At 43.6% G+C, this 26,175-nt stretch overlaps 1 protein-coding gene across 2 annotated transcripts in view; it reads left to right on the top strand.

The window, feature by feature from the left end:
• Positions 1-26,175, top strand: part of PARN (poly(A)-specific ribonuclease) — a 186,185-nt gene that overhangs the window by 19,390 nt on the left and 140,620 nt on the right. For both annotated transcript variants that reach the window (XM_019507430.1, XM_019507429.1), the window contains exons 12-18: positions 666-722; positions 3,419-3,496; positions 6,446-6,489; positions 7,037-7,079; positions 10,090-10,165; positions 17,333-17,443; positions 17,527-17,596. In XM_019507430.1, the coding sequence (XP_019362975.1) occupies positions 666-722; positions 3,419-3,496; positions 6,446-6,489; positions 7,037-7,079; positions 10,090-10,165; positions 17,333-17,443; positions 17,527-17,596 (479 nt within the window). The remainder of the gene's footprint in view (positions 1-665; positions 723-3,418; positions 3,497-6,445; positions 6,490-7,036; positions 7,080-10,089; positions 10,166-17,332; positions 17,444-17,526; positions 17,597-26,175) is intronic.

Raw genomic sequence — 26,175 nt, 5'->3', positions numbered from 1 at the left:
TCTATGTGCTTATTTATGTTGCAACTTTCTCTACCTGTCTTTCACTCTCTTGTACATTGTAATGATCATATTTTTTAGAGGAAAGGGAACTCCACTATGAGCTTCAATAGTTGAGAGGTCTAGTTGGTGGGAATGGGAGTGGGGATATTTGCCCTGACTCTTAGGTTGCCTGATGTCCTGTACAATAGTAAGCTAGTTTAGTAACAGAAATGCAAGATACTTTAAAAGAGTTTTAGAGAGCATTAGCAATTTGACAACCATCACAGTGCTCAGAGTTAGCAAAGTAGAAAAAGCTATATGTAATTTTAATTGATAGCAGTTCCTCTGGCCACTGAAGCTTAATCTTAACAGCTTGAAGACTTGGTTCTGTTGTTATGCAGATATTGACATGATGCATATGTTTTGAATTGTTTAACCCGGTCTTGTTTAACCCCAAGTTAGAGAGCTCTGAATAGAACTACAGTTCTGACACATATTCCCTGTTTTGACCTCATGGGTACTTTTTCCCCAAATATTTCTATTTTTGCAGGGTCTAATTTTTTTCATCATTAGACAAAATTGAGGGCTTTCTTTTCAGATAGTTCCTGGTTAAATATTTTAGAGGTCAGGGTGCTTATAAGTTGTTTAAGTTAATGCTTCACTTACACACAGATCTTTACTTACAGGGACAACTTAATGATGCAGTGGGATTTTCCAGAGTCATCCATGCCATTGCTAATTCTGTAAGTTGGTGGACACATTTTACTAAACCATACTTCTTAAGTTTTTCAGTAAAAGGTTTTCAGTTCATACAGAATGCAAAGCCAGTTGCTGCTGAAGTTTGCAAGGTGAAGTTCTCATACAACATTATCATAAAAATAGGGCCAGAAGAGACCTCAGGATGTTATCTTGTACTGTACATCCATCTTTATAAGCCAGGATCATTTTTGTTTATACTGTCCCAGCAAAGCGTTTCTCTAACCAGCTCTTAAAGATTTCCAAAAATGGAGTTTTGACAGTCTTTCTAGTTTATCTGCTCCAAAGTTTAGCCTCCCCTGCTAGTAAGAAAGTTATTCCTGGTATCCAACATAAATCTTCCTTGTTGCAATTTAAGATCAATACTTTGTCCTGGCCCCCACAGCCACAGAGAATGGTCTGTTACCACCCTTCATAGTATTTCAGCCATTTCCTGTAAGTCACGCTTTCAAGATCTCTAATAATTTTTGTTGTTCTTCACTGGAGTTTCAAGTTTGTCTACGTTTGTATTAGTGTGATGCCTCAAACTGGGCACAGTACTCCAGGTCAAACCTCAAGGCTGAATACAGTGCATCTGTTATTACAACCCAATATACTATTGTTGCAAAAAGCCAAGAATAAATGCACGTCGTTTAGACTGTCACAGTTAAGTTTATGGCATTACTTCATAATATACATTGGGGGAAGTGTTTCAGTTTTTTTTAAAGTCTTTAATAAAGTCTTCTTGACCTGCTGCTCAACAAACAGGGTAAGTAAGAATTGGCGGGGAATGTAGTAGTGGATGGCAACTTAGGGAGTACTGACCACAAGATGATCGAGTTCAGGATCCTGACAAAAAGAAGGATGGAAAGCAGCAAAGTAAGGACCCTGGATTCCAGAAAAGCAGACTTCGAGTTGCTCAGGGAACTCATGGGCAGGATCCTCTGGAAAGCCAGTCTGAGGGGGAGAATAGCCTAGGAAAGCTGGCTGCTCTTTGAAGAAACCTTACTGAGTGCAGGAACAAACCCTCCCAATGTGTAGGAAGACTGGCAAGCATGACAGAAGACCCACTTGGCTTAGCAGGGAACTCTTCAGTAAACTAAATCACAAAAAGGAAGCTTATAAGAAGTGGAAACTTGGACAAATAAGTAAGGAGAAGTACAAGAGCATTGCTTGGGCATGCAGGATGCCCACATCCTTTCTGTAGTTGGGGGCGGGGGGCAGCAAACTGAGCACAGTACTCCTGTTGTGGCGTCACCAGTGCTGAATAGAGGGGAATAATCATTTCCCTTTACATGCTAGTAACACTCCTACCAGTGCAGCCCAGGATGCCATTAGCCTTCTTTGCAACAAGGGCACAGTACTGGCTCATATTCAGTTTATTGTCTGCTGTAATCCCGGGTCTTTTTCTGCAGAGCTGCTGCCCAGCCAGTCAGTTCCCAGCCTGTACTGGTGCAAGGGATAGTTCTGTCCTAAGTGCAGGACTTTGCACTTGTCCTTGTTGAATGTCATGGGATTTCTTTTGGCCCAGTCCTCCAATCTGCCTAGCCTACTCTGAATCCTAGCCCTACCCTTCACATATCTACTGCTCCCCTCAGCTTGGTGTTGTTTGAAAACTTACTAAGGGTGCACTCTATGCCATCTTCCAGGTCACTGATAAAGATACTAAACAAAACTAGCCCCTAGATCAACTTCTGGGGCACTCCACTTGATACTGGCTACCAACTAGACATCGTACTGTTGATTACTACCCTCTGAGCCTGATGCTCTAGCCAGTTTTCTTTCCACCTTACAGTCCATTCATCAAGCCCATACTTTCTTAGCTTGCCTGTGAGAATGTTATGGAAGACTGTATCAAATCCTTGGTAATAAATTTAAAGTATATCACATCTACTGGTCTCCCCGCATCCAGAGCTAGTCATCTCATCATAGAAATCAATAAGGTTGGTCAGGCATGGATTGTCTTGGTGAATCCATGCTTACTGTTCCTAATCATTACCTTCTCCAACTGCTTAGAAATAGATTCCTTGAGGATCTGCTCCATGTTTTTTTCCAGGGATTGGAGGTGAGGCTGACTGGTCTGTAGTTCCCTGAATCCTCCTCCTTCCCTTTCTTAAATATGGGCACTAATATGTTTGCTCTTCTCCAGTCATCTGGGGCCTCTCCTGATAGGCATGAGTTTTCAAAGATTATGGCCAGGGGCTCTGCAATCTCATCAGCCAACTCCCTCAGCACCCTTGGGTGCATCCTGCCTGGCCCCATGGACATGTACATGTCCAGTTTTTCCAAATAGTCCCTAACCCGTTCTTTCACCACTGTTGGCTGCTGTCCTCCCAAAACTGTGCTGCCTAGTGCGGTGGTGTGAGAGCTGACCTTGCCTGTGAAGACTGAGACAAAAAAGGCATTGAGCACTTTAGCCTTTTCTGCATCCTCTGTCACAAGGTTGCCTTCCCCCATTCAGTAAGGGACCCACACTTTCCCATATCCTTCTCTTGCTACTGGTTCTTTCTCCCTTCTGATTAGGGGCTACCACAGCAGAGATACCCAAAATTCACTTGCAGCAAAGACCTGTAGACGCACTGTATCACCAAGTAAAGTATACTGGATTGAAAAATTAAATACAATTTTTGCATGAAATTTTCCTGTCTTATATGGCAGTTGAAAATACATTGTTCATGCCTATAACATTTTTTTTTTTCTTTAGGGCAAGCTTGTTATTGGACACAATATGCTACTGGATGTCATGCACACTATACACCAATTCTACTGTCCACTGCCTGATGTAAGTCGCCTTGTATGTCTTCAGATTCTATAAATGTCTTCAAGACTCAACAAATTCACATGAGTTCTTGTGATAAAAATAATTCTGAGGATAAACATATTTTAATCTCTTGTGGGTGGAAGCTTATCAGAGTTTATTGAACAAATTATAATAGAAACTTTAAAATGTGTATTTAGAAATCATTCTGTCATTTGGGGATAATGGATAATGGACCAGAATTTGCATTCAGTCTTCCGAAACTAGGAAGTGTTTCGAATTAGGACTGAAATAATCACCTTAACCCGCTGAGTTAACTTACGTGTGTAGGTGCGAGGTGCCACTAAATAATAATGGGGATTCTGGAGCAAGGGTGGGCAAAATGCAGCCTGCAAGCTGAATCCAGCCAGCCAAGGGATTCTGTCTGGCCCATGCTGGGTCCCTGAGCCTGCCTATCCCTGGTGTTGGGGGCTGCCTGGTCCATGGCATGCGTGGCCTGTTCTGTCCCCTAGTGTGTGACAGGGCAGGGGTGGCATGGCGGCTGGTTGCTGCCAGTGTCTTTGTTACTGCCACTGGACCTGGCCCTACTTCCTGGGCACCCTGGTCCATCCTGCCCACACCCACTGCAAGGGGTGCTGGATGGAGCAGGCAGGTGGGGTTTCCATGGAGACTGGCTCAGGACCCTTGTGAGTAAGGCATACTAAATTGGGGAAATAGAAGGGGCTGTGGGTGGGTGGGACAGGTGGCTGGGATCATGGTTGGCATTGGGATCATGGGGTGGTGACTGTGTGGCAAGGACCCAGTGTAGAGCTGTGATCTGCTCCCTGCATGTTCCTGCCCCTGGAACCAGCGTCCATTGCAGGGAAGTGTGGGGTGCAAATTGTGGCTCTGTGTCGGGCCCCAGACCCACACTGTTGCCATCCCACATTCCTGGACATGGCTCCCTGCCTGCCCATGACCTCATCCCATTTATGTGGCAAGCACCCCTACCTGTGGGGGGGTCCTGGGCCAGTTTCCATGGTGATCTCACCCTCTTGTTCCATCCTGTGCCCCTGATGGTGGGTGCAAGGTGGTTGGGCCTGGGGCTGGATAGGATCAATTAGAGGTACACCGAGGCATCAGTCCAATATTGGATAGGCACCGATATAAAGAAAATTGTATTGGAAATCGCCCCTCGGACAAGCTGAAGCTTCATCCTGCGCCTGTCCCACCCCAGCTGGGTAGCATTAGCCCCAGCCCTAATTCCTCCCTCACCAGGGAGGCCTTGATCTGCCCCCACGTGCTCCTTCCCTCCCCCCTCCCCTTCCATCACAACAGACTTACTAGCTGCACACTGCTCTTCCAGCTGCCAGGCTGGTATTGGCAATTGGATTGGTATTGGCCAATATGCTGCCTTAAAAATTGGCTATTGGTATTGGCCCCCAAAATCTCTGTGCACCCCTAGGATCAATTGTCCCCCTCTCTTTCTCCCCTTGCTGTGCCCCTTGGGGCCAGGTCAGCCCTGCCCCCTGGTTTGCAACATCTCACCAAAACTCCATAAGTGGCACTCCAGCCCAAATAATTGCCCTCCCATCTTCTAGTGTGTTAAATGTTTATTAAAACAAACCTAGTTGTGTACAAATGAAAACAAACTAACATGATTGTGCTCTGAAACATCTGTTCTAAAAGCTGTGAAATTCTATTCAGTATATAGTTAGAGGGATGGCCTTTTGTCTTAAGACTGTATTTCAGACTTGAATGAAAAATCAGTTGACTCTTATGAAATGATTGTAACATCTAAGACACTGATTCTCAACTGGGGTGCTGTGGAGCCTAGCCGCTATCAGCACTTCTTAGCCCCAGCGCTCCATGGACAAGCAGCAGAGTGGCCATTACTCTCGGGATTTGTCCTGCTGCCTGCACTGGCAGAGCCTGCACTGGATGATCCTGTGCTCCAAGCAACTTGCTATGCTATGGGCAAGTCACCTGACATAAGGCTGTGGAGCTGTGTTTTTATAGCCAGGCTAGTCCCCTACTGTTCTCAAGCTCCCTAGGCAGGTGGTCAACCAAATGATGATGCCAAGCTGCTAGCTGGCATGCAGCAAAACCTCCTTAGTCACTTAAGAAAGGGAGCAGCCCCAGCTGGAGGGACAGCTGCTTTTCTTTGAAAGAGCTTGTTTTATCTGAGCTTGCATTTCTGCTTTTAGAAGCTCTGTGAATCAGGTGCCACTGCTCACAATGGTAGGTGCTGGCATCTCTGGATAGGCTTCTTGCGAAGTGGCAGTTTCCTGCTGTATAATAGCCAGTATCCCAAGCAATTTGAGGTGTACACTGATTTTAAAGGCACATCACTTTCATCCTCATGTATCTATTGGATGCAAAGCCATGAAACCAAATAAGAAAAGAGCAGAGGAAGGGGATGAGGGGCAATGGAGAAACAGACATTGTGAGACCCTGGAAGAGCAGCTGTAGTGGGGAAGGGCTGCACTTGTTCGCTTGGGTATGTTAGTGTTCATCTTGACTAAAGAAGACAACTGGGTAAAGATAAAAACAAATGAAGCATGAAAGAGGATGGAGGAAAGGGGCTCATCTATGACATTCTAAATGAGTGATTCTTACCTGAGGTGCCACAAAATTCAGAAAAATTATGGAGGATGTTTTAACCTAAAAAAGTTGAGATCATCCAAGATGAATTGCATTTAGCCCCTTTGGCACTTGCAAACACTTCAAGCAATATGGTATTTTAACTGTATGAGAGAGAGAATTGACAGTATTCTGCAGAACACCAGTGATGATGAAAAGGGTTTTTAAAGGTTAGGTCTTTACTGATTTAAATATTGTAAAACTATGTAAATTGCATTTAAGTTGGAAGAAATCAAGCTTTAAGTTAGGAGTTTCTGATAAAAGTAAACAAGTGAATTTTACATTTTATTCTTGGCTATTAATGCTGGTGTAGTAATTACCTGGTGGTAACCAAATTATTTTCAATTTTAGGACCTTAATGAGTTCAAGGAAGTAACATCCTGTGTTTTTCCCAGGTAAGATTTGCCTCCTGTTCACGTTTACCAGTGTTTAACTTGCACTTCATTTGCAGCTGGTACCAGCTGTCACGTTCCAACTATTCTTTTGGCTAGATTAAGCTTAAAGATATAGTTGTGATTGGAATTCCAGTGTAGAATGATTTACGGTCAACTTAAATTAAAAATCCATGTGGATGTGTGGTTTGTATTCGTAATACTTTTGACATCAGTGTACTTTGTAGCAAAGATAAGGCTTTACATATAAGCTGCTGTCTTGAAAATTATTGTTCTGACCCTTTTAATTGTATGTGGACCAAGGTTTATTTGCTATTGATATTACTAATATTTTTCCATGAAGTTTGGTTTCCACTCCCTCTCTCCCAATGAAAAAACCAACCTCATTTTAATGTTCTCCTTAGATTTAACTCTGGATTCTGGAGAGTTATATGTCTAGTTTCCAGTAGATAAAATAGAGTAGATTTGAAGAATTTGTATAATTTGCTAAGCAGTAGAAATGTTCTTAATAAGGAAATGCTATATCCTTCATTTCTCTTTTCATTTTTAGGCTATTGGATACTAAACTGATGGCAAGCACACAACCTTTTAAGGTAACTTTATATAATTTACTATGGTCAAAACCTTTTAGCTTATTGAGTACAGAAATCCAAAATACGCTTTTTAAGATGACAGGTATATTCCTTGAAATTTTTTCACTGTTGCAGAATGTTAGCACAGCTGGGTATGCAGCCATGATTAACAAGATAAACCCAGAGATTTCATACAGGAATCCATAGTTTCAAAAATATTCTGGTTCTTTTGCAACAAAAGAATTGCTCTATTTTCTATAGTCAAAGAGCAAGTGAAGACTAAGAGCTGGCATTTTGAAGGGTGCCTTAAGTCTGAAAAGTTTGAGAACCACAGTCCTATATAAATAATTCCTCCCTTTTTGTAGCATGATCATTTTTATGCTTCCTTTTAAATTCCTTTTCCTGTCTAACATTTCTAAAATTTCTGTAACAGAGCTTGTAAATATTTATTTATAATAAAATACCATATTTTTACTGCATGCAGCATATTCCCAGAATTAAGCTCTGCACCTGTTTTTGAAAGACAAAGGAAAGAAAAAATCTTCCCTTGTAGCAAGTAACTGAGTAGCAGTGGCTAGAGAGCCGAGCCTGCTCATGTTCTGCTCCCTGTGGGTAATGTACACACTACTTTCACTTTTGACCAGTAAGCAGCAAAAGGTAATATTTTTCATGGGTGTTTTTTGGAGGCACTTAGCATTGGGATCTGGGCTAACTCAGGGTTATATAGCAGTGGTTCTCAACATTTATTTATTTTTTTTTACCAGAACCCATTTATAACATCAGTGGCCAATTCTGACCCAGTGCCCCTGACTCCAGACTTGCTGCTCCTAGGTCCCAGCTCCCTCGTGTGTGGGATGGGAGGGAGGTGTGTGGATTATAGTTGGGGGGAAGGCAGCCCTTCACAGCCCAGAAGGAAAAACCGTGGTTTCCTGTATTTTTCTCCTTTTAAGGGAAAATCCATTTTTAAAGCTTGTTCATGATCCTTTTGATACTCTTGCGACCCACGGGTTGAGAAATGCTGATATAGCACATCAGCTTCCCAAGTCCACAGTCCTACGTCACAGTAAACAAAACACCCATGTAGCTTATACTTTTCTTTCAGAACCCAGCTGTAATTGTAGAGCAGCTGATGCTCTGTAAAGCAGCAGTCTTTTACATCTTCTTGTTTGTGTCTGTGCATATAATTAAATGCCCTTAAAATGCTAGGGTTGGTTTCACAGGCATGTTTTTAGTTTATAGGAACATTTTTTCCAAATATTGGTAGGATCCTATCTTCAGTGTCAGCTGAATGAGTTTTCAGTAGCACTCAGTGGTGTAGGTGTGTAATTGAATGGGGGGTACCTGGGACAACAATCCCAAGTATTATCTTTGGGGGCAAAAATAGCCAGTACTGCCCCAGGTGCACAGTTGCCTGGCTACACCTCTGCAGCAGTGTTGAATATGGACTGTATCTCAGTTCTGCTGGATTTTTTTTTTTTTTACTCATGATAATGCTATAAATGTACAATTTTGTTGTTTCTATAGTCTACCCATGTTACAACATTTTTCAGGTATACCTTGTATTTATTCTAAATATATAAAATAGGCAAACTGACAGGTGTGGGTATAAGTGTTTGCGTGCATGTGAACATCAGGATGGGAAAACAAACTTTGTATAATTCATAACTATGGAAACAACTTCATTTTTAAGGAACTGTTACTATTTGACCTTGTCTGATTATTGACTGTGAGTTTTAATTTCAGCTCATGCAAACTATTATTAGGTATAAACTTGATCTAATTACAAAAACACGTTGCTATGCTTTGCTATTATGAATAGCAGTAGGGACTTCCAGTTTTCTCATTCAGAGGAGAAAAGTTCTGGAAGCTGCTTGATCATCTGCATCTAAAACCCCTAGAATATTGCAAGCTTTTCAGTTTAAGGTTGAAAAGTTTCAGTTGGAAGAAGTTTACATTTATAATGAGTGAGTTCCTCCTGGGCATATGTAGCAAGGGCATATGTTGGAATCTGTTTATAAGCAAAATGGAAGCACTCTTCCCCCAGAGAGAGCACGCTGGAGGAACAAGTACCCAAACTAGGGCTTATTCTCTAACACATTTTTTTGCATGCCCTTCAAGTGTGAATGAATTCTGATAAATAGGAGTGATTTAAACAATCATTGTTTTTTATGTGCACTTGATAAAGAACTTAAAACAACTTGGCTCTTATGTCAGCTTGTAAAGATCAATAAACATGGCTAGTAACTATTTTTGGCCTTATCTTGAGCAGAAGCACAAATAAAAATAGTTTGAGACTTAAAAAACTGATCATTTGGTTACACAAATGTTGCTTTTTGTATTAACTGAAGCTACAGTAGTGATTTTTTTTTTATAATTTTCTTAAAGTATTATATTGAAAGCATTTTGGATTGAAAACACGGCCTCATATTTATTTAGTTCTTAGGATAACTTAGTGAGGCTTTGAATGCTAGTACATTGCAAACATAAATGAGGTTGGCCACTGGGTTGAAAGATTCTTAATTTTGGTAGGTTTCCTTGGTGGGTTCTTAATTTTTTTTTAAACAAGACTGGAGTAGCTTCACAAAGCATTGTATATACACTTTTTTTTTAAAGCAAACCTTGTCTCTTGGCAAATAAATATTTTTTTTGATCAGTTATATTTCCAGGCAAGAGCTGCTTAAGTTTCACTCCATGTGCCTCTCTGACATGCTGTAAATTTTCCTTGCTGGCTTTCTTAGTATTAACCCAAGATTCCTGTAGAACCTGTTTCAGTATAACCAACTCTCTGAGTTTTTCTAGAGAAATGAAGTGTCTCTGGTATAATTATGCATCTATAAAGATGCATACAAATTATTTTTTAACTTTTCTGGAATTGTTCTTTTTAGAATGAGTTTAGAACTAGATTGTGTTCCTTCTCAAATGACACAAAGATGGTAGTAGTAAATTAATGTTTCTTCTAATCCCATTTACTTAGTCTGTGGGGAAAATGCACTTGTCAGTGATGGCTTATGCTGTGCCTTCTTGTTTCTAGGAGCTAATTAATAACACGTCCCTTGCAGAACTGGAAAAGCGTTTAAAAGAGGTTCCCTTCAACCCTCCTAAAGTTGGTAAGGATGCACAAAAGTGCTTATTCTACCTGTGCTCCTTTTACAGAAGAGATTAAGATAAATTCATTATTTAACCTAAAATTAAATACAGTGTTTAAACCATAATAGTAATAATGGTTACTTGTTTGCAACAGTTGTTGTGAAAGTTGATGTGAATGGGGGTCAGTAGTAGACACCGTGTTTCAGCTTTATTTTGTGTTGCAAAATGAAATAGCGCACATTGAATGAACAGTTTTGTCAGCATTCACTGATGTTTATTTTGTTGTCTTGATTGTAGCGAATAACTTTCTATTATGTTTAAAACCAGTGTGCAAATGTACTACTCTGAAAGCTAAAATTTATAAGTACTTGATACTAACTTAGTCAATTAGTAGTACTTGGATGGACTTTTAAACACAGTAATGATTAGAGTTCACTCTATCTTGTAGAATACAATTAAGATTTTTCTGAGCTGCATTACTTTAAGATAATGAAATATGAAAGAAGGTTAAAGTAATCAGAGACAAGTTTGTTTGTAGGATTCTGGAATGCATTTGTTGCTGTGGAGGTTAAAATGTTGGGCAGTATAACACATGTTGGAGCACTGGGTGTGTTGCCTTCAATAAGCAAAGATGTTTCAACTAATCTAACATTTAGTATACACCAGGGAATTTATGCAAAGAAAACCTCAAAATGATGCAAAATTAATTTCTTTTATTTTTTTTGTTACAAATAAACAAAATATAACACTATTTGAGTCGTCTTTAGAAATATATGCAGGTACTGTGCATGGTTGGGGGGGAATTGTGGATGGGGTTGTGAAGGGGTGTGGGTGTGTGTGGGGAGAGTTGTGGGGGGGTTGTAGGTGGGTGAGGGGACCCCCACCACACCCCTTCCCATGGTGCACAGCCCCACTGCTGGAGGCTCAGCAGGCCTTCGGGGTGCTTATGCCTGCAGCAGGCAGAGCCCCCACAGTTGAATGCCTCTGGCTGAGTCCCAGGGCCTACATGTGTTGTCACAGAGTCTACCTGGCCTGTTAGTGTATGCCTTTGAACCAAACTGCTTTGTGCCAGCACGTGGGCTTGCAGCACTGCAGGTGGGAACCATGCGCTATTGGGCTGGGGGGGTTCCAAGCGTCAATGTGCAGCTGCCCACTGGAGTGCTGGAAGCCCCATGTAGAGGCATGAAGCTGGCTGGCCTGGCCTGGCCTGGCCTGGCGGTGCATAGACTGGGAGCCACACACCATTGGGCCACTTGGGCTCTGTACCTCCATGTGGGGTTTCCAGGAGGAAGCCGCATGTGGAGACGAGCAGAAGCTTGCCCGGCCTGATGGCATGTGACTCCATGCCTCCACATGTGGCTTCCCACCTGGCTCACTGGTGCGCAGCTCCTGGTCCACGTGCCATCAGACCAAGCCAGCCTTCCATGTGCGGTTTTCAGCACTCCAGTGGGAAACCACACATGGAGGCCTAGAGTCCTGTGCCATTGGGCCTGGTGGGCTCCTTCTTGCCTCCACATACAGCTTCCTGCTGGAGTGCTGGAAGCTGCACATGGAGGCACGAAGCCCTCCCGGCTTGATTTGGTGTAAGGCCCATACCCACATTCTCCCCCACCCCCCGCAGGCTGGAGCTCCCCTACCCAGCTGTCCAGTTGTGCGGTTCTGTGCCACCATATCGTGGAGGTGGAGGCAGAGAGCCCACCACAGTTAAATTTTCCAGAATTATGCAATTATGTGCTGTCATGCCTTTTATGTGCAAAATTGCGTGGGCACATAACTATAATTACTCAGTGTATAATTTGGAATACAAAATGTGCATAGCAATTGCACTGTAGTTCTAATCAACTGGAGTCGCAACAAAAGAAGAAATTACAGTAAATAAGTGTGCTGCTCTTCTGTGATGGTGATTCTTTTAGGCAACCAGGGCAAGCCAGGTGCTTGGTTCCCTAATTCTGTATGTGCCTTTCATGGTGGTGGTGTACTGGTAACCTATTATTGGGATCCAATAAAACTTGGTGACCGTCTGGTGAGCCTTTTTGGCTGCACAGTTTAGAATGATGCTCCAAAAAAAAAAAATTAATAACTTGGGCTCTATTCCACTGGAGTTGGCTGACTAGGTTAAAGCTTAAGCTCTCCAGTGAGATGTCATGACCAGTTTGGGGGACTAAACCTTCAAGATTAAGCTGGTTTAAAGTTATTGGAATATTTATGTCTTTGTGGAGGGAGGTATATGGGTATCCATTACAGTTAAAAGGGAAGTTGTCATTATTTGAAACTCTGGTTCAGTTAATTGTATATCAGTTATGTTGTTGGGTGTTTACACTTTCTTTAGAAAGTTTACTTCTTGAGAAAAGGACTGTTTGTAAAACATTTAATACACTGTGTAATTTTCTTGTAAACATATTTCAAGGTTAAAATATACATTTAGAGTTATTCTTAAGCTATTTAAAATACAAAATAAGGCATATGGAATGACAGAAAGTTAGGGTTGGAAGGGACCCCAGGAGACTATCTAGTCCAACCTCTTGCTGAAAAGAGGACCATCCCCAACTATCTCATCCCAGCCAAGGCTTTGTCTAGGTCTTAAAAACCTCTACAACCTCTCTGGAGAACTTGTTCCAGGGCTTTACTACCCTCCTAGTGAGAGAGCTATTCCTTATATCTAACCTAAACTTCCATTACTGCAGTTTGAGGCTGTTGCTCCATGTTGTGTCATCTATAGGGATGTTCTGAAACTGATTTTTGTAGTTTTCACATAAAATGCAAAATGAGGCATTTTCCATAAAAATCAGACAAATCCCCACAAAAAAGCAGGGAAAAGTGGGGCTCCGTGTAAACATAAAAGGTCTTTCTTTGTTTTCCCTCCGGGCAGCAATCTAGCTGCTGATTTGGTGAGAGGGTTGGCCTCATGTAGCCTCCCAGCCCTGCTGCCTGGGCTTACAGGGCCTAGCTTTTTTCCTTTCGGCAGCTATGGTTGCCTGGCCTGGTGGGGCCCATCCCATGGTGACAGTGCTGTGGAGGGTGGGGGACAGGGCCAAGGGGAGTAGAGCTGTGCTGAGACGGTGGGGGGAGCGCTGGGACTTGGCTAGGAGTCGGCAGGGGGGCAACAGTTTTTCCTTGCACCCGTGTGCAGCTGGAGAGGGGTGATGCGTGTGTGTGGGGGGGTCGGGGGAGTGTGTGGTGGGCGGTGGCCTGTGCCTGTGAGGGGCTGGGCTCCAGGAGGACTTATTTTTCCCCCCTGTTTAAGCCAGGTCTGGTTGAGGAGCAGTGGCAGTCCGTGTGTCTGGCCGCCCCTGCCGGCAGAGGCATGTGGGGGAGGGGGGCGGCTACAATTTGCCTCTGAAATTGGCACCCAGCGCCATGGTGAGCCCATGAAATTTGGTCCTGGACTCCCTGATTGAAATATATGCCTAGTCATCTGCCACCACTGAGAACAGTCTAGTTCTATTCTCTTTGTAACCATCGTTCAGGTAGTTGATATAGCAATAGATATAGGTTTATTTTGTTAAACACAAGCTTCCTTTACCTATTATGAAGTACATCCCGATATTTATGGCTGTGTCTTAATAGCTTTAGTCTAACGGAAGAGAAGACATCTTAATGACAAGAATGCAAATATAACTTTTTTGTTAACATCTGCTCTGCACCAGTTAGGCCTCTGCCAGATGTGCAGGTAAAAATGCGATGGAATCTGATGCACAGTTCACACAATCATGCTTCCTGCTATGCCACACATCAGTTCCCATCATGCCTTATTGCTGATGCAGAGGGAGCCCAGGCTCACTATTTTGGGCTCCCCCTGTACTGGCAAGTAGTAAGTTTCCATGACTGGGAGACCCCTCAGCTGAAAGGGGTCCCAGCCACAAGGGTGCATTAACGAAATGTGTGCCTCTGTGGCTGAGGGTCCCATCAGCTGATCCAAGGTCCCACCTGTGGGGATGCATGGCGACTCAGCTGATGGGATTCCAAGATGCAGGGCCACACTGTGCCTGTCTGAGCCTGAGCAGCCACTCCCAAGTGGCTTGGGGCTGGGTGATCCACACTTGGGCTTTATCCATCTCCTGGCACTAATGTCTGCCATGTGTTGTTTCCTAAAGGAAGCCCCTATTGCTCTCCTGCCATGTCTTGTTCTTAAAATAAGATGCAGGAGGCTCCCATGTGACCTGGACTCACTTGGTGGCTCTCTGGATGGATGTCCCTTGGGGCTTCACTTTTCCTACACCCCATCCATATGCCAACATGTTGGTTTGTGGCCGTGCGGTTGAAAGTCTGGGCACTCCCATGATTCGGCATGCTCCCCCGACTGTGTGTTCTAGGCGGGTTGACCAACCCATGCAGCGTCCATGGATCTGTTGGGGAATGGCCAGGGTTACTTCCTGCCTATGCTCTACCTGTGAGGCTTAAACCTCTTGCAGGAGTGGTCTCACCTTCTGAGACCGCCCCCCCCCAGTTATATGGGCCATCTGGGCCTGCCTAAATATAGTTCTCCACCCTAGAGTCTGTGGGAGCTCCTGGTCTCTCGCCCTCTGGTTCAGGCAGCAAGAGTTATATGGCCTTACTTTCAGGCCCCAGGAGAAACTAACGTAACTAAACATAGAAGACCAGGGGCAGTGGCCTTCCTCCCACTTGAGCATCCCTGTTGTGTACTGGGCCATCGGATCTTTGGTCCCTCTCTTCCACAGTTGAGGGTGTTGCTCCCCCAAGATGCTGTGTCCATCTCTGAGATGTCCCTGGTGTTCCCAAGGCATAATCTGGCTGGATGCCCAGGCCAGGAGCCTGTAGGTATGTTGCCGCTGTTGCCCCCATCTCCTTATCTCACGCCAGTTTTTGAACACCTTTCTAAGTGCCAGCAGATGATGTCATGTCCCTGCGCTACTCTAGCCACACAAAGTGTGCTGATAAAGGAACGGTGGGCAACGCTGCCCACGTCCATGTCTCCTGCCACTATGCTTAGGCCAGGTAAGTTATTCCAGGTCACGGCTCTCTCTGGGCCCTGTCCCTGTGCTTTTGGGTTGTCCTTGCCGCCTCTCCGCCCCCTGCACAGGGGCGCAGGCCCCTCAGGCCTGTTGCCCTGTGATGCACACCTGGCCGCACATTCAGTTAATGTAGTCATAGGAATTAGCCTCAAACCTGTTCCATATTTTTTGTGGAATAATTTTGTGGCTTCCTCATTTTTTCACACGATTGAACGTGTGGCTGGGTAACAACTTAAGATGTGATTTAACTAGTTTTAAGATGTGATTTAACGTGGCAAGGGCCTTGGTATTGCATGAGTGGGCGGGAAGGATGGAAATGGCTGTTTAACAACCTTATTTCTTTTCCAGATGACGAATTTTGGCAATACTCAGGTTTCAAAGACAAAAAAATTCAGTCATAAAGGCTATGTAGCTCTAAGTTGAAGAAAGAATTTAAGGTGCATATTTGCCTGTAACTTTGAGAGAAAAATGAAATGTGTAAATATTTGAAAACTTTTCTTCAGCTAGGCTCCAAAGGGAATTCCATTCTTGAAAGTGATTCAGAGCCAGATGTCATGATGCACATAGCACCTAGTGCAATCTACATGTCCACTAGGTATCTGTTTGTGTCTGTTCATTTACATGCCTTGGAAAAATCAAGTGGCAGTCTTGAAAATATAGTTTATAGTAGACCTGTGTGGAGTGGGAATTATTCACTTCAGATTCGACGATTCAGAGGGAGAGTGATTTCAATTTGGTGATTCGAATCACTGTCCTGATTCAATTTGGCTGAGTTTGAATCCAGAGATATTTGGTGCTGAATCTTATTCAGCCATAGACTATAAAGGCAGGCAGTGCCGGTGGGAGCAGCTGGGGAAGCAGCCGGACGAGCCCTGGCTTAAGATGGCAGCCCCGGGAAAAGCCGTGCCTCCCCTGGTCCTCCTCTTCGCCCCCTCCCCCCTCCCCCCCCCGGGGTGAGGCAGGATGTGCTGGCAGCCCCAGGAGAAGCTGCAGAGCCTGTGGGTAATGATTTGGGGAGCTGGGGAATCAAACTGGAAGCTGGGGGGAAGCCACTGTTTGTTCCACCAACTTCCAGTCGTTCCCTCCAGCCCCTGCGGCTTCTCCTGGGGCTGCTGGCTCAAGCTGTGGCTCATTCGGCTGCTCCCCCATCTGCCCCTGCCACCAGGGCAAGGCAGGCAGTTTTGGCATCCCTGGGAGAAGCTGTGGGGGAATGATTGGGAAGTTGGGGAATTGAACCGGGAACTGGGGGAAATAATCAGGGGCGGGGGGAATGAACAGGGGCTTCTCCCCAGCTCCCAGTTCTATTCCCCAGTTCCTGGTTTGATTTCCCAGCTCCCAATTACTCTTCCAGCTCCCCCATCATTCCCCCCAGCCTCACAGCTTCTTCCAGGAATGCTGGCTCAAGCCATGACTTATCCAGCTACTCCCCTGGCTGCCCCCTCGTCGGGCTGAGGCAGGCAGTGTTGGAAGACCTGGGGAGAAGCCACAGGGGTTGGGGGGAATAATTGGGAGCTGAGGAGATTGAACTGGGAGCTGGAGGGAAATTCCTGTTCATTTCCCCCAGCTCCCGGTTTGATCTCCTAGCCCCTGCGGCTTTTCCTGGGGCTGTCAGCACTGCCTGCCTTGACCCGGCAGGGGGCAGCCAGGGGAGCAGCTGGGTGGGGCGCAGCTTCTTCCAGGGTTGCCTGCTCAAGCTGGGGCTCGTTTGGCTGCTCCCACTGGCACTGTCTAGTGCCTGCCTGTACAGTCAATGGACAAATCTGTGAATCTCTCCGAATCAATTTGGAGGCTTCTCATTTGATTCAGAGAGATTAATGGGTCTCTTCTTTCGATTCAGATTTGGCTGCCGAATCGGGCCAAATCTCCAAATCGAATCAGTTACTGAAGCTTTGCACAGCCCTAGTTTATAGCTTTGTGTCTTAAGTCATGTAGATAGATACTTTTGAAAACTTTACTCTTTTTGCTACTCAAATAAAAATATGTGCTCCTGTACTGAATGTGCATTGCAGAAACATTGGAAAAATAGACTTCACAGATTTCATTTCTATCTTCTCTATAGATACAGAACTGTTAAAATTGCATTATGGTCGATTTATGGATGAAGAGTGCGCTATGTAAGGGACTAATATTACTGAATAGGATTTGGTTCTATGAACAAAGCTTTGCGTTGTTCGAAACTTAAACGCTTTGTATAACTTTTTTTTCCTTCCTTAGAAAGTGCAGAAGGATTTCCAAGTTACGACACAGCTTCTGAACAGCTTCACGAAGCAGGCTATGATGCTTACATAACAGGACTGTGTTTCATCTCCATGGCTAATTTCCTGGGTATTGTAGTCTTTTTCCAGATCTATTCTCTGATCGTCTGTGTAGCTACATATTATATGCTGAATTTCTTCTTTGTTCACTAGGTTCATTTCTCAGTCCTCCAAAAAATCACGTATCTGCTAGATCAAAACTCATTGAACCTTTTTTTAACAAGTAAGTAATTGCTGTTCCAAAACCTGCTGTAATGTGAATATAAAACCAACAACTGTGGCCTCAGATTAAATTGCCTATCTATTTTTTTTTCTTTGTATTTAAAACCCCTGGATTTTAAAATCCATAAAGTGTTAGAATTTGGAAGTAAAGCGTGTCACCTATTTGTTATTGAGCAGGAAAATGATGGGCTATCTACCAGTGTGTACAAGATGCTTGGAAAGGAATTGTGTGTAAATAAGTATACTAGCTCTACTCTTCATATCCATTTTGAGTTTGTATCTGCCACTTAAGCCAATTTCGATGTAATGTCTGTCCCTAGCCTAAGTGATCCAGAAACTTGTTTAAACCTGTAACAGAACAGATGTTCAGTACACATAAACCAGTTTGCAAATTTCTGAAACTGGTTTGAGATGAATCTGGTTGAATGTAGTATCAGACTTAATTGATTTGGTTCAAAGTGGTTTATGCAGTGTCTGTCCCAGACCCCTTGCTGGGTTAAGGTAAACCAGACACCTCCAGCATCCTGGCATGTTCTCTGGGCTGGGTGGGGCTCTCTGCTCCACAGCAGGGCTGGCCCCTCCCCTCTGTTCCCTGACTGGAGCTCTAGCAGAGACTTGCAGGGTCTGCCTGGCTTCCCTCTGCTCTATTCTACCCCCCACTTCCACCCTCCCGCCCTTGCTGCTCAAGCAGAGACCCTTCCCCCTCGCTCTCTCCCATCTTCCACAGCAGGGACCCCAGCCTCATGGACCGTAGGCATGTGGTATGCCAGCTAATGCAGGTGTGTGTGTGTGTGTGTGTGTGTCTACAATTTCACTGGGACAGGCAGATAGAACAGTGACTGCTTTGGGCTGTTTGGAGTTGATCAACAGGTCAGCTGGTAAGCTGTTTAAGAAGAATGTGAAGTAATGGGGAGAGGCTATTGTTTTGCTGATCGGGTGGTAAACACTGTTATCAGCTCACTGCTGTCTTGCTCCCCTGTCAGTTTGCTGCAGACAGTATAAAGAAGCGGGGGGGGGAAACTGAAAAGCTCTGTATCATCAACAGATGCATGTGCTGCACCCTGCGACCCTCCTTTGCCTCAGAGTGTTAGCTGGGGTCTGGTCTCACTCCTGTCCCTTGAGCAGCGAGTGGGGGAAAGGTAGTGGGAGTTGAAACATTTTTCTATTGAAGTTTTGTTTTTTTCTGGGAGTTTTGCATTATATTGAAGTGGGTTACATTTAAAAAAATTGTCTTGCTGTTGAAGATCTTACAGTAATATATAGATTGCAATCTCTAAACCAGGGGTGGGCAATTATTTTGGGCAGAGGACTGCTTATCGAGTTTTGGCAAGCTGTCAAAGGCCATGTAGCCCTGCCCCTTGACAGGTGCCCCACCCCATGGTCACCATCTTGTGACTGGAAGTCCCACCCCCTAACCTCTGACCTTTGCCACCAGAAGTCCCTCCTTTTGCCCCTGGAAGTACTCCTTTCAGCAACAGGTTTTACCACCTTGGAACCAGAAAAATACCAAATTAGATTCTAAAAAGCAAACATCTGAAACATTCCTTAATTTGATTTCAAAAAATATTTTTGTCCTGATGTACATGCGTTTGTGTACTGTGCATAGAGGTAATTGCACAGTAACTTAAAATGAAGTCTTACTCTTGTATGTTGTGACGGGGTAGAGGGCATGAGGAGTGGGTATAGGTTTCTGGGAGGCTGTGGGTGTAGGGAAGGGTGTGGGTATGTCTGGGGGGGTGGGGTGAGGGAGCATGTGGGTGTAGATATGTGGGGTGTAGATGGGTAGGGGTTTGTGGGGGGAGGGTGGCTGAAGTGTGAGGGGGTGGGGGTTTGCATGTATGGCAGTGTGAGGGTGTGTGGGTATATGTATATGGTGCAGTGCAGGGCGGGGTGGGACTTGCCCCCCCCCACACACACACACGCACCCCTTCTCCATCTCCTGGCCCTGGCATACCAGTGCTCCCGTGTTCCTGCAGTCTGGTGATGCAGCTGGGAGCCCTGTGGTGCTGCAGCCATGCCTGGGCACTGTTGGGAAATGGCTGGGGGTGGGGCGGGTAGGGCTGGGCTGCTTGCTCCTGCTGAGGCTCCCCCTGGGTCCTACTGTCCCTGGCTCCTGGCATCTTTGACAGGCAGCTAGGAGCAAATAACTGTTAATTTTCTAAATTTTTTAGGGGCCCCACAGGCTGGATAGTGGGGTGGATGTGGCCCATGGGCCATATTTTGCCCATCCCTTCTCTAAATCCACATTAGTAATCTGCTTAAATGTAAGCACTTCAGGATGACAGTTACAGATTTAAGACTTCTGCATTCACTTCACTTGAAGTGGCTTTGTGAGCATCTTTGAAAGAGCCCTGTCATCCAAGGACACAGCATCCTTTTTTTCTTTAGCTGATCACAGCCATTGAGATGCTACAGCTGATTGATCAAAACCTGCAATGAAAAAGAAGCTGTGTAGCCCTTTATGCAGTCTTTTTTGACAATTCCTCGCAGTCGAGGATGATTGCCTTATCTGTGCATCCGAAGATGGCTGACTAGGCTGATCTGGGACTGACAGACTGTTGCAACTCAGACACGTTTCCATATGGGATGAGTGGATCTGGATTCTTGATTCGGTCCGTAACATGCTGTTTCTGCTGGTCCAGCTTTTCCATCTTGTGTTGTCATAAGGCATCAGAGTACGGAGATCCTTGTAGCAGACTCCTCCTCCATTTGGGACAGTCCTGGGCAATAGTCTCCCATGAGTTGATGTAAATGTTGCATTTTTTTCAAGTTGACCTTGAGGACGTCCTTGAAGCACTTTCTCTGGCCTCTTTAGCATATGCCTTCATTGAGCTGGAAGAATAAATCTTTGGAGGTTTGGAGTCAGACATCTGAATGATGTGGCCAGCCCAGCAAAGTTAATTTTGGATGATCATTGCTTCAGTGCTTGTGGTGTTTGCTTGTGAGAGAACGCTAATGTTGATGTGTCTGTCTTCCACTGGATTTGAAAGATCTTCCACAGACAACGTTGATGGAACTTCTCCAGTGACTTGAGGTGTCTCCTGTACATTGTCCACATCTCAACCATGTACAGTAAGGTGGGGATCACAACTGCTTCATAAACCATAAGCTTGGTTTCAGATCTGATCTTGCAAACTTTGAACACCCGTTTCCTCAGGTGTCCTTTATACAAGTAGACAAGATTCTTTAGCCCTTTATATTTTGTACAAGTCGCTCCATTGCTGCACCTCTCACTGTCTTGTCCCTGGAATGAATGACTGTCAACTTGAATGAGTTGAGATTTGTTTACAAATGTACCAGCATTGGGTGGGGTGGGGGGAGGGTGTTAGCACATTTTATCTCCTGTACTTCACTTGTCCTTAAGCACCTCTGTAGGATTCCAGGACAAAAGGATATCTGTTTATATGCATGCAGGTTTGTTCCTCTGGTTACTATTTTGATACCTATGTTTAATCACTTGTCAGAATATCCACCTGCCTTGGTTTAATTATCCTCTAGATTGTGGCAGACCAGGTTCTTTGCATAGATGCCGTATCTTTTATTACATCAACTAAATAGTTGGAAAATTGCTCTTTGCAAGCTTTTGGGCACAAACACCTTTCTTCAGGAATAGCAAGAGTCTGCTGGTAAACTATAATATGCAAAATGTAGGTCTGTGAAAACGCACATGCTTGATTGAAAATGAGAATCAGAGAGATGAGAGACAATAGGTGTGAGACAGGTGGGTGTGAGGAGGGGAGGGAATGTTGAACTAGTGATAGAATATAGCTGGTAAAATACAGGCCAGTTACCTGGGGTTAGCAGATAGCACGCAGATTATAATGTGCCATAGATCCAATGTCTATTTAGTCTATGACTTTTTTGTATCCAGTAGATTTATGAAGTGAAGTTCGTAGGTTTGTCTGAAAGGTGTTTTGTAAATTCCCTTTGAGGATTAGAACTGAGAGATTGGAGAGAGAGTGGTTATCTTGTGAGAAGTGTGCACCCACAGATAATTGGGTATTTTTGTCTCTGATAGATTTTTTTCAGTGCGCGTTCAACTGCACACCAGAATGTTTTGTTTCTCCTACATAATTTCCATCAGGGCATTTAGTGCACTGGAGGAAAGAGATTACGTTTCTGGAGGTGCAGGTATAAGATCCAGGAATTGTGATGGTTCTGATATGGGATGTACTTATTATGGAGGTAGTGGAGATGTGTTGGCAGGTTTTACCTCTTTTGTCCCAGCATGGTCTAGATCCATTTGGTGTGCTATGAGCCACAGGAAGTTTGCTTCTGGTGATGAGGTTGGTGAAGTTCAGTGCTTGTTTAGAGTCTAGGATGCATGGGTCTGGAAAGATACCTTTAAGAATTGGGTCGTCTTCTAGTATGGGTTGCAGTTGTTTGAGGATTTTCCATACAGGTTCCAGGAAAGGATAGTATGTCATAACTAACGGTGTGCAATTAGTGGGGACCGATTTTCATTTGGACCAAAAATCTGCAATCTCCGATTGATTTCTGTCACAAATTTAAGGTCCATCACCCCTTCATCAAACTACTATCTCTTGAATACAACAGCATTAACACTTCCTTTTTAGGCACTATGATCAATATCCAGAATGGTAAAATACAAATCACTAGGTAGGGCTGCGTGAAACAGCACCATTTTGTTTTGACTTCCGTTTTCACAGGACAGTGTTTAGTTTTGTTGTTTCACTGTTTCAGTGCTGTTTTAATGTTTTGCCCATAGGCTGTAATGGGGAAGCACAAAACTGCTTATAACTTTATCATTTCTTGCCTGATTCAGATGAAACTTGCAGGCATGCTAGCCTCTGCCGAGGCCACAAAGTTGCCAAGTTTCAAGGAGATAAGTGCGGGGGTTTCTGGGAAACTGCACCTCAAACTGTTTGGAGTAAAACTTGTGTCACTTGTAAGTGTGAAGGCGCAGAGAAAGCTCAGTTCAAACACTCTTCTTTTCCGTCCCTCACCCAGTGCACTGGGATTGAAAGGGACCTCAGGGAAGGATCGCAGTCACTGGCCAGCTACATGGTCAATATTTAGAGTAGTCCTTTCCCCCCTTTCCGCCTCCCTCTCCTTAGTTTTTCTTTAGCTGCAAGCAAGCCCAGCTTTGAAACCTGAAATATTTTGAAACATTTCAACTGCCCTCATTTCATTTCCAGGCTGTTTTGAAGCCTTTCATTTCATTTCAATTTCGCTGTTTCGAGCTTGAAATGAATTGAAACAGTGTAGAAACGAAACAGCTGGTGAAATTTTGCACAGCCCTGCTAATTGCCATATACAAGGAACCCACAGATCAGCATATCTACACAGAACCAGCAATCACCCTAAACACGCCAAGAAAGCTGTAATATACAGCCAAGCTGTCCAATACCACTGAATTTGCACTGAGAACACCCTTCAGTTGTCACCCTGCAAATCTCAAAAGGGTTTTCATCCAGCAAGAACACTTCTACAGAGGTGGATCATACTTTTGAAAAAACACCCGGATACCACGTTAAGAATTGCTGCAGTACAAAAAGAAAGTCCCCACAAATCTCATGCCCTTAGTTATGATATATCATCATCCCCTGGAACCTATACAGAAAAATCCTCAAACAGTTGCAACCCATACTAGAAGAAGATCCAATTCTTAAGGAGATCTTTCCAACCCCACCCACCCTAGCCTTTAAACATGCACCAAACCTTGCAAACCTCATCACCAGAAGCAAAATTCCTATGGCCCCAAGTGCACCAAATGGATCCAGACTGCCAGGACAAAAAATGTAAAACCTGCCAACGCCTCTCCATCACTCCCACAACAACTACACCCCACAACAGAGCCACCACCATTCCTGGATCTTACACCTGCACCTCCTAAATCCCCTGATGGAAAATACATAGGAGAAACCAAACAACTCATACCAGAATGAACACACACCGAAAATCTATCAAAGACAAAAATACCTGTGGGTGCACACTTCTCATGAGACAACCACTCCCTCCAGTCTCTCCATTCTAATCCTCAAGGGGAATTTACAAAACACCTTTCATAGAAAAGCCTGTGAACTTCATAAATCTACTGGATACAAAAAAAAACAAAAACCCATGGAATAAATATAGACATTGAATTTATGGCACATTATAACCTGCCTGCCATCTGATAACCCCAGGTAACCTGTCTGCATTTTACCGACTATACTCTATCACCAGTTCAACCTTCCCCCTCCCCTCCCCCCTACCTACCTATCTCACACCGCTAGACTGTGAACACTTAACACAAATTTTTGCCTAATGAGTTAACATTTTAACTTGGAAAATTCTTGTTAAAGTATGTTATCTACCATTGAAACTATGATGATTTGTCAGGTAAACACAATCCTTAGTATGTAAATGTCATACCATGCTTTTGATACTGTGATATTTGGGGAATGCTGAAATTGCAAGTTCAGTACTGTCAGTAGGTTTTTATTTAAAATTCCGTATTTTGTATTGGCTACGTGACATACACCCACTGTGAGCAATAGGATTAGTTTCTGTATGTGTGCTTTACTGCGGAGTTGACTAATTAGCTTTACAGTAAAATGTCATAGTCTACATGTGCTGGTATTAGGGCACAATAAACTAGTTAACTTATCTTATGGCTGAGTACTGCACTGAAGTGCGCATGTAGACAGTGACCAGGAGCATAAGTTGTGCCCGGTCAGCTCATCCAGCTCGGGGCTCAAATTGCTGTTGTCCCAGGTGCATGGATAGACACTGCAACCAGGAGCAGTTGATTCTGGTGTGAACTGCTCCAGAGTTTATTGTGTTGCCTTAATTTCATGTGTAGATGCACCCAGTATGTATCTGTGCACTCTATAATGACCACAAGTTGCATTAACTTTATCATTCTTTGGAAAAAATGTACTAGAATTTACAATTTTTGTAAATTCAAGGGTTAGGGTTAAGGTTAGAGTGCAGGTACTAGAATGCATATTGCATGTTGCACAATTATTCTCATCTAGATGTTATGTTCCTTGACCATCCAGCCTTCTTTTTCCATCCTCGCCTCCCCCACTCCTTCCACCTCCCAGCTCAGTAAACTTAACATCAGGCCCACTGGCCTTGATATTGTCTGTGGGATTTTAGGTTAATATTTATATGCAAGTTCAAGAGAATTGAATAATCTATTGAAAAATTTTCAGTAGGAAGTATTTTGGGGCCCTGATTAAAAAAAGGAGAATGAAGGCATGTATAGAGATAATGTGAAAGAAAATATTTTAGGAGTCAGCTCAGTTTAATTGTAGTGTCTTTGTATAATAATTGTGCAAACTGCTTTTAAGCTGTCAAAAGCTGCCCTGTTACTGAAGAAATTGTATAGTTGCTATTACAGTATGTGCTCAGACCTCTTGCCAAGTAGATGGAGAGTTGGTACTACCTGTTATAAATATTCATGTGTTTTTATGTTTTTTCAAGTAACATAAATTGCTTTAAGCAAAGGGAAGTCATTTTACTACTTATACATGCTGACTTGTGAATTATTTAAGAACTGTAAGAACATTTCTTCAATGGTACTCATGATGTTGACAATAGAAAAGTTACAGTAAATCTAGACCATCTGAATCTATTTTCAATCTGCTAATGTTCCTATTTTAAGATTTTGCTTCTACTGCACTGTGAAACTTAGATACTGAGTAATTGACATACTGTTGCAAGGAAAGCACACATTAAAACATTGTTTTTGATGCCTTAAACAGGTTAAGATTCTTCTAGCAATACTGTGTTAGAAATATTTATGGAAATACTGAATAGAACTACTGACATGCTTTTTCCCTTAAAATAAGCACTCCAAAATTGAGTTGTATATCTTAAGATGGAAAGCTGGATTATCTAGTGGGAAGAACAAAGACTGTTCTTCACTGGAATAAAAGAGTAGAGTAGAACAAGTAGACTCTGTGACTCATGCTTGCTAAGATGACTGCCACTTGTCCCTGGGACTGTAAAGAGAAGGGGCAGAGTCCAGTGTTATCCCTCCCAGGCTGGCTGGTAAGGCACCAGCTTTTGGCTGATGAACTCCTGAGCCAGTTGAGGGTGAGCGAGCTGCTGCATTCAGCTTGTATCTTGATAATTACTAAATGTTGCAAGTTGACAACTACATTCTGCCTTCCCAAATAAAGGTGCATGTTTTATTTGGGGGGGGGGGGTAGTATGTGAGGAAATATGGCAGTTAATTGCTATCCTTATCAAGAATTTTGCAGGTGATGATGATAAAGTTTGTAGTCCAAATCTGGCCAGAGTGAAGCTTTTTACCATTCTTTCCCTTTTCTTAAAATATCTACAAAAGTCAGGTTAGCTGAGGTGGGCTGTGAATAGTCTGAGTTGGTCTAAAATGCTGCTTATCAGTAAGAAATTAAGTGCTTTTAGAAATTCACTATATTTTTTTTTAACAGCCAACTGGAGTACTTCTGTCAGCAGCAGTATTCTCTGTCAAAGCAGTTGAAAGAAACACAAGCTGTGCTAACTGATCGAACATAATTTTGTTTACATTTTGTGTTTGCATAAGAACTTGCAAAAAAAATCTACAAAATGAGACCCCCCCCCCCCTATCTGCAAAAAAAAAAA

The sequence above is a fragment of the Gavialis gangeticus genome, unplaced genomic scaffold (genome assembly GCF_001723915.1).
Source record: "Gavialis gangeticus isolate Ggan-Ray unplaced genomic scaffold, GavGan_comp1, whole genome shotgun sequence".
Taxonomy (NCBI): domain Eukaryota; kingdom Metazoa; phylum Chordata; order Crocodylia; family Gavialidae; genus Gavialis; species Gavialis gangeticus.
The sequence above is the reverse complement of the archived record's forward strand: the minus strand, read 5'-3'. Positions and strand labels throughout refer to the sequence as shown.